Source organism: Pygocentrus nattereri, chromosome 27, assembly GCF_015220715.1.
Source record: "Pygocentrus nattereri isolate fPygNat1 chromosome 27, fPygNat1.pri, whole genome shotgun sequence".
NCBI classification, from domain to species: Eukaryota; Metazoa; Chordata; class Actinopteri; order Characiformes; family Serrasalmidae; genus Pygocentrus; species Pygocentrus nattereri.
This window is the reverse complement of record NC_051237.1, coordinates 5,215,873-5,224,306: the sequence shown is the minus strand read 5'-3', so window position 1 is coordinate 5,224,306 and position 8,434 is coordinate 5,215,873. Positions and strand designations below refer to the sequence as shown.

Genomic DNA, 8,434 nt, shown 5'->3' with positions numbered 1-8,434 from the left:
AAGGAGGCTGCCAGACTAATGACATCAGTTCAGTGCACCGCAACTTTAGCTTACATAATATTCACATTTGATATCTCTTTGACAACTTCATAATTCAGAGCATCCAGTGATATTTGAGAGAAAACTGTTCACAGGACAAAACGTATCAGCTTTGGCACATTTTTGATTATTACCGGATGTGACAGAGACAGTTTTTGAAAACTCCATTCATTTTTCATAGAGAAATTTTGAAATTGCTTTTAGACCAGTAGCTCTTTATATGGGCATAAAAGCATGGCACTGACCACAGAATGACAACACGACATAAGTGTTTTGGAGCAGTTAAACATGCAGGAATCATTAATGATGCTAAAATGTGTTGAAATTGGACCCACGTCATTTTACGGCCATTCTTGTGTCAAATTATTAGTCATTAAGAGGCAAATGGGGCACATGCTCGACCACTAACCATTCATGTCCAATAACAAAACCTTTGGATGAATGCCACTGAGCTTGTTCTGGTTGGTCTAAAATGATAAAATGAGCAGTTATACCTTCTATGAACATGTAAAAAAATATATACCATTTTTATGTGTTGATTCAGAATCAAATTTGGATTTTCTGTTGTTTTGTTAATATTTGCAGTAAATGTAATCTGATACAAAAATTGCTAAAAAAAAAAATCACCTTTTAGCTTTATCACTTTAGCTTTTTAATTATTTATTTTTTCTTCATAGTTACTCTCAGTCAAGTTTACAGAGCATATGAAAATAATAATACAATGTAAAAATGTATATTAGTAGATTAAATAAAAAGCATTGTTTTGTCATTGCTTTCTCGCTGATGTCCAAGAAAAGAAAAGGACTTTTTTTCTCTTTTTTACGAAAAGGAATTTTCTGAACGGGCGCCGTGTACCGTGGTTTAATTTAAAATATGTGGGCGGGGCACAGGCTGCAGCTTGCTTTTCATTGGTCAAAATGTCTTTCATTCATCCTTCAGCAAAGCCACCTGTCAAAATAAGAGTTCAGCACCGTCAAACACAGCCAGGATAATTATTGACATTAAATCTCGAAAAATAAGTCGGTCTCCAAAAGGTTGTACTGTTATAACATATACTATAAGTATATCATATTATTAGATTAGATTAGGTTATTAATATTAAATCCAGCAAAGTCACCTTAAAAGTATGTAACGGACCGCGAAGCCTTTTGGGTTTGAAAACGCCGTAGTTCAAAGGTTATAGAGAAGAAACATGGCCACGTCCAGGGCGCCCGTGGTGCTAAAGGCGGTCAAGAAAATAGTTGTACAGTTTTGCCCGTTTGAGTCCAACGTTCGCGCCACACGGTACGTATATAAAACTGTTACAGGGGGGTGACTGACGGAGGTTGAGGTTAATGTGGTGTGAGATGAAAGAATAGTAAAGCCCGCTTCTTCTTCGAGTTTTCCCGTTCCACCTTAAATGGTGCAGCAGGGAAAGCCTGCCGAGTTCAGCCTCATCCCTGATCCCTGAACTCTGTTAGCTGGGCGTGTTTAATGCCCTGCTGTAGCTGCATTTGCTCGTGTCTGCGAAGGCGAATATAACGCGCTAGTGACGTAACGTCGCGCAGCATCGTGTTATAGACCGTCTGTTTCTGTGCGGAGTAGCTGCTGCTGGCTGTGCTGGTTGACTAGTGTAACTGCTGTTCTCGGGTTTGTGGCTATAGCCTGTTAAATAAGACAGTTTTACCTTCTTACAGTAAAAACGCCTTGACAGTGGTAGTTAACTTTTGCTTATGGCTTCGCGTGATGTCGTAGTAGAGGTAATAAACAAAGAATAATATATTCGATTTATAAAACACCTTTTTCACAAGTTGCTTTAGGCGGAGTTTTAGAAGAGCAACAGATACATTATAGACTACCTTAAAAGGAGGGAAGTCCCCCATAACTCCCAAACATTAATGCTTACCTCGCAATTTGAAATCACTCAACTCTACATAGTGTAGGTTTACAAAGTATTCTAAACGATGTGGATTACAAAAATCATGAAGTCTGTATTTTCTACCTTGAACTCTGTGCTTATCATCATGGCGTTTGAAGACTACTGTGAAATTATTGGAGGTCTTGAGTTGCATTTGTTCTGCTGCTTATGCTGACAGGTGTGATTGGGAAGGTGTGCTGCCCTCTTTTAGGAGTTTAGTCTCAAGCATGAAATAAAGCTAGAAACTAGAACCTTTACCAGCATCATCACTGCAATTTCTTCTTCTTGTCTGATATCAGGCACGGGTTGGTACACATGAAGTTCATCAATGTTCATGACTGAACAGGGATTCATTGTGGATCATGTGTTTATTCATGCAGATCAAAGTTGTTTACCTTTCAAGGGGAAAAAGATGGTGACTATCAGGAAAGTAAAGCAACTGTCAGGTGTCTGGTAGACCTGAATTATCTTTGTGTAACTTTTGCGATAGTATTTAGTGGTCAGTAATGAGAAACCCCAGTAACTGTTTGATAGTCAGTTACAATGTGATTTCTACTAGAATTACAGTTGAAGTGAAAAGCTAAACACTGGGTTTTCTCTCTAGTTATTCATTTCAAGATCTATGTAAATTTGTGTATGCTATTTTTTTTATATGAATGTGGAAGTCAAGTATGAGCCACATACATGCCTTTAGGCTTTAAATGGTTAAAAAAGCTGCTGCCATGCACAGTTTTTGCTCACCATTGAGCTACCTATTTGTAAAGGAATTTTGAAATACAGCGCTTTGGAAAGCTTAATTCAAAGTTATGTCAGCTCAAATCACAAAAAAAAATACTGGTAAAATCTGCTGTTCTTATAGAAATATGGCAGTTAATTGCATATAGACTCCTTTGAATGTTAATCACATGCTAATGATTTCTGTTCCAGAGATTTTCTTGTTTTGGTGGGATCTGAAAAGGCGAGGGCGACTAATATGAACTGTGAAGTCATAACAGAAGTGAAACATGACCAGTCAGATCCCGTGATTGACGTCACATTCAGTGAGTGAACTCAAGTTGTGAATATCCGTTATGCGCACCCTGACACAGACTGATTTCTCTTTAAGTAGTAATGGTCTTATAGTAGTCTTTGGCCTGATAACTTGTGGCCTAGTAGCTTATGGACATGTGGAGGTGTGGGTTTCCTTCCTGTGGCTTCCTTTTTTAATTTTTAATGCTTGTTCTCCCCCCCCCCCACAGTGGATGGAGAAAGGTTAGTGATGAAAGGATCCAAACTGACGAGCCAAGAGATGCTTTCTGCTCTACAGACACGCTGCATGGCTAAAGATCCCCAGGCCAAAACAGGAGGGAAGAAATAGATGTATCGATGTGCTTTTTGTGTGTCTTTTTTATGTTGTGAAGCCCTATTTATGCTCTGTTTTCATTAAATAAACCTACTGTCTCAGATCATATGCCTTTCAGTTATTATTGTTTAGATTTCTAACACTGAGTGATGATGAAATGAAATTCACAGCTGATTTATGTGCATCTCTTTTATGAATGGGAAAGGGAGGATGAACAGGTATACAGATAAACGGACATTTCAGTGCATTTACTTTGTTATTCTACATTTCATGTCCAGAATTATACAAACACTGCTTTTGATGTAGTTACTTCAGCTACTTTGAGGCATTCATTTGCACAGTGCTTTTATAATCTCCATAGAAAATCTTTACCAATAGTGGAACTGTGTTCTCTGTGTTCTCCGTTCAACACCTTTGGTATGAAGTGAGGTGCCATTATTTTTTTCCAGAACTCATCATCCAACATTAGTAACTGACCTCACTAATGCACTAGTGGCTGGATGCAGGTAAATCCTCACAGCAATGTTCCAGCATGCTGCAGCAAAGGGGTGCAGGCTTCTTATTAATACCCTTGCTTTTGGAATAACCATTAGCGCACATTCATGTGTCGTTAAGGTCTTTAAGCATCCAGGCCGTTATAGTAGAAGTGAGTCAGTCAGGTGGTGCTCTTGTGTTCAGTTGGCTGTTCTGTGCTCTAAACTCGCTCTGGGACCCTTTTCCCTCATTCTGCATCGCCCTGGGCGTCAGCGAATGTGGGACGCCACTTCAGTGACGTTTAACACGCTGATTGGTTGGCGCGATCGCGCACGTGCTGCAGAAACACCATAAAACGGCGGCGGCGCGGTGCCGAAAAGCTCAGTGAGTGTTGTGTTGATACCCGAGTGTCTCTTTGTGGCCATAGCAACCGCAACATCAGCTGCGAAGATGGTTGATAAATTTGTGGGAACGTGGAAGATGATCAACAGCGAGAACTTCGACGAGTACATGAAGGCTCTGGGTAATGACCACTATGTTCTTCTCAGTTGACAGGCTAAAGTTAGACTGAAGTAACGGCTCAAATGATTGTGGAGATGTTGAGGGGCCGAGTCCCGTTTGTTTTCGTTTGTTTTGGCAGGATCTGTTTTAACTGTAGGCTGATACAGAGCAGCGAATGACCGTTGTGCGCTGTTATTTCTGAGCTCTGACGCTACTGAACGCGTTTTTCAGGTGTGGGTTTCGCCACCCGCCAGGTAGGAAACAGGACCAAGCCCAACCTTGTAGTGAGTGTGGACGACCAAGGGCTCGTATGCATGAAGTCCCAGAGCACCTTTAAGACCACCGAGATTAAGTTCAAACTGAACGAGTCGTTCGAGGAGACCACGGCTGACGACAGGAAGACGACGGTCAGTCAGTGCTAAACTGGGAAGTGTTGTTGTTGGTGCTGTTTTTGTTTTCCCCCGAAAAATTTAGCTTACGCTAACTGCCCTGTCTGTGGGGGCTTAACGGAGTGTCTCCTTTTCTGTGCCCAGACCGTGATGAGCCTTGACAATGGCAAACTGCTGCAGAAACAGACCTGGGACGGCAAAGAGACTACAATAGAGAGGGAAGTGACTGATGGGAAATTAATAGCGGTAAGAATTTGGTATAAGAGTTGGGGTAATCCAAACCCATCATCCACCCATCCATCCATCCATCCATCCGTCTATCTATCCATCTATCTAAACCCTACATTAGTTAGGCTATAGCTGTTTTAAGTAATGGTATTCAAGGGTGTGTTTGGATTATTTGGGTGTAATAATGCTGTTATAAGACCAGGTTATAATGATGCTGTTACAAGACCCTGAAATAAATTTTTTTGGGCACAAAAATGATTTTTCTAAAAAACAAACAAAAACCAGTATGCATTTCTTCCCCTGCAGAAATGCAAGATGGGCGATGTGGTGGCAGTGAGGACGTATGTGAAAGAGGCATAAAGATATCCTGATGTGATTTGAAGAACGCCTGGCTCAGTTCAATGAGCAATAAGACAAAAAAAAGTCCTTTTATTTTTCTTGTTTTTTCTTGTTTTTTTTTTTTTTTTTCATTGATACCAAAGCCAATGCATGCGGTGTATTTTAAGGTGCATTCAGCATTATTCATTGTGGTTCTTTGAATAAAGTTCTGATTTCATTTGCCTTCAACTGTGTTGTGTGTTACTTTATATAGCCTGATTTTTGGGGTTGCATTTGGTGGCATGAGCAAAGCTTAGGACGCATAAGCCTTTTACATGCAAGCTGATGAAGACGCATTGCAAATGGAGCTATTGGAGAGCTAGCCTGAAATAAATGTAACCAGTCACTCTCTTATTTTAATTGCTAGCTAAAAAATAAGTGGTAAGCTGATGTCCAAGGCCATTCTGGACATTCCCATCCATGTTAAACTGAACATTGCAGTGTAGGACAATTTTTTGGTACAGATCTGGCTTTAAATGTGAGAGTTAACAGTCTTAACAGTGAATTAGTGAACTTTTCCTCAGTGAAAACAGTTTCTTTAGAGCAAGCAAGCAGTAAACTAAGTTCACTAACAGTGAACCTGGTATAGTGCATATTTAAGACCGTAGCTATTGTAGCTACAGCAGTGGTAATGAAAACTTATTTTAATATAATCACTTAAAGTAAGATGTCTTTTACAATCCAGAAACCATAATATATGCATGTAGTACAGTATTAAATGATTCTCCTATGTCTTTTGACATAGAATATAGCTGTAAGAACATAAGAAGTGAATGAAAATACAAATGTCAAAGTGCTCTGTGTGGTGAGTCACAGAGGATATGCTTTCCTTTCCTTTTTTTGGTTAGACATTTCCTTTTTTGCACATAGTTTTAGCATACACAGGGAAACCAGAGCATAGGTCCTTGCAGGAACGCTCCCTTTGGCCTGCACTCAGATCATCAACTGTTCCAGTGGTGGCCACTTTCCCAGGACAGTAAAAGAGGATATACACTGATTGTGATTAACAGCAAAAACAGCTGAAGCAGGTATATTATTGGCCAGCTCCATCCGAACACTCTATTCAAGAAACACAATGCCTGTTCCTATTGCCTATGCAGTATAAAGTTTAGATGGTGGGAGGTGGCTCTGGAAAACAGCACTTAAATTAGTGGTGCTAATCAAAATAATGTCAAATTCTGCAGGACCAAACTTAGGATAGTAGAACACATCCCCTGACCATGCTGAGATGAAGAGGAGAACATATGATGTTGATTTGCTTCAGAGATATTTGTTGTTATTGTAAAGGAGATCCAGTTCAAAGACGTTCAGTGGCTCTTTCGGTGTTCCAGCTGTATATATGCTTTTTGGCAGAATTGAGTTGAGGTTAATTTGCTCCATATGGTTTGGTTGTGTAATAAGGTGGAAGTTCACCATGATACAAGGCAGTGATCCAAAAGGACATGTACGCAAGTCTTAGGCATGTTTGTGTGTGAGAGGGGAACAGAGAGAGGCTCATAGGGACTTGGAGGAATAAGAACCAGAACTCTGAAGAATCAATGTCTCTTTAAGCTGCCTGTCATAAGGTTAATGCCCTAAATGGTTATGAATGTGAAAAAATAGTCCCCAACGAAAGCATTTTTTTGGAATAACCACTATTTTAGCATCATCAGCATTAGACATACAAACTCAGAAAACATGCAGGTTCATGTGTTATTTTGGCTAGTAAACAAAGTGGACACACTTTGTATTTTAGACTGTGTAGTCACAGAGACATTGCGACTCCTGGTTCCTATCACCACTACTGCAACAAATCTGAGAAGGTAACTTTCTCTACAATGCACTATTTCACATCAAACCACTCTGAATCACTTTATATGTCAACAACCTAGTTATGCAGAAAGAAGTCAGTGGAATTTCCTTTTAGCTTATTTTTAGAGTTTAAATTATTTTTAACTCCCGTTTGGAGATTCCAGATTTACCTCTGACCATGTCCATTTGTTTAAACTTTGCATAAAAGACTTTTATTGTGAAGATTCAAATCTAGTATAGTGAAACAACAACCTGTAGGAAGCTTTGTACAATGCACAGCTATAGAGTCTGTGTACTGCACCATAGGTGGTCACATGGCAGGATGTGGAGGTATTGTATGCATTATTGATACAACATGCTACTGTGCTATCATTTTGTCTTGGAACCTGTTTTGCCTGGATAGTACTATGGGAATGAAGTCATATCCTCTGGGTAACATCTGGAAAGCAGCTCTGCAGGACAGCATTCACACCCTTCCACCCTTCTTCCTTATTCTCAGATACACAATGCTGTTATCCAACTGTGTCTGGCCTAATCTAAGGATGAGGCCAAGGCTACTGCCATCCATCCCACAGTTCCCCAGCATCCTCTGCTATTCAAGCAACTGCTGTTTTCCACTCTGAGGCCATAAAATTTGACGAGACTTGCTGCAAAGTTGTTATTGCCTGTGGACTGTTTTACTAATCCTTTACTGATTAATTCAACAACTGCGCAAGTATACTCATATTAGCAAACTTGCAGCCAGACCAATACAGCCATGAACATATGCACACATTACACATTTGGTATACTTACACTGCACATCGGAAGGAGTGTTCTTCAGACAGTTGAGTTTGCAGATATAGTCAATGCAGTAAGAGATAAAAAGGGCCTTGAGTTCACTCCTGCTTAGTTACCTGCTGAGAGTCAGGAGTCATTCACAGCACAACTCCTTTCAGCAGGACTGCAGGGAAGTTTGTTGCTGGGCAACAAGCCTTTCATAGTCCTTCAAAAGCAGCTATATAAAATGAGATAGTTAAGCTCTGTAGTGGTTTTGAAAAGATGGGAAAATGCAAAAAAAGACCAAACACTTGGGCTGAGAGTAGAGTACTATTACAGTACAAAAAGGCAGAGACCAGCCTTTTGTTAATTTAATTACCAGACACAGTCAGCAGCAGAAAAAGAAGCAGAAAACATTGCAGGTGTCAAAACAAAGAAACAAACAAACCAACAAATAAAAAAATAAGTATCTCTAAAAATATAGGTTTACTGGAGAAGACAAACATTCTTTTCAATTAATGTAAGTGCACGTAAGATTTTAAAGTTCATTTGGAGCTTTATAATTGGTCCATTCAAATTTTGACAGACTATGAAGGGCAAATGTGGTATTTAAATGATGTATAAAGTTTTTGGGCA

The 8,434-nt window shown here is 39.7% G+C and overlaps 2 protein-coding genes across 2 annotated transcripts; both read left to right on the top strand.

Annotated features, from left to right (window-relative positions):
- Window positions 1-1,193: 1,193 nt before the first annotated feature.
- On the top strand, window positions 1,194-3,384 carry mrpl53 (mitochondrial ribosomal protein L53). The gene is made up of 3 exons (XM_017693762.2): window positions 1,194-1,323; window positions 2,864-2,976; window positions 3,175-3,384. Exons 1-3 carry the CDS (start codon window positions 1,232-1,234, stop codon window positions 3,291-3,293), a joined length of 324 nt encoding a protein of 107 aa, XP_017549251.1. The 5' UTR covers window positions 1,194-1,231; the 3' UTR covers window positions 3,294-3,384.
- A 733-nt stretch (window positions 3,385-4,117) lies between these two features.
- On the top strand, window positions 4,118-5,437 carry fabp4a (fatty acid binding protein 4a). Its single transcript, XM_017693748.2, has 4 exons — window positions 4,118-4,275; window positions 4,485-4,660; window positions 4,787-4,888; window positions 5,177-5,437. Exons 1-4 carry the CDS (start codon window positions 4,203-4,205, stop codon window positions 5,228-5,230), a joined length of 405 nt encoding a protein of 134 aa, XP_017549237.1. The 5' UTR covers window positions 4,118-4,202; the 3' UTR covers window positions 5,231-5,437.
- Window positions 5,438-8,434: the final 2,997 nt, after the last annotated feature.

Coding starts and splice junctions, on each gene's coding strand:
- mrpl53 (XM_017693762.2), top strand. CDS start 1,232: ATGGCCACGTCCAGGGCGCCCGTGGTGCTAAAGGCGGTCAAGAAAATA. Junction 1,324..2,863: donor TCCAACGTTCGCGCCACACG/GTACGTATATAA, acceptor TTTCTGTTCCAG/AGATTTTCTTGTTTTGGTGG. Junction 2,977..3,174: donor CGTGATTGACGTCACATTCA/GTGAGTGAACTC, acceptor CCCCCCCCACAG/TGGATGGAGAAAGGTTAGTG.
- fabp4a (XM_017693748.2), top strand. CDS start 4,203: ATGGTTGATAAATTTGTGGGAACGTGGAAGATGATCAACAGCGAGAAC. Junction 4,276..4,484: donor CGAGTACATGAAGGCTCTGG/GTAATGACCACT, acceptor CGCGTTTTTCAG/GTGTGGGTTTCGCCACCCGC. Junction 4,661..4,786: donor CTGACGACAGGAAGACGACG/GTCAGTCAGTGC, acceptor TTCTGTGCCCAG/ACCGTGATGAGCCTTGACAA.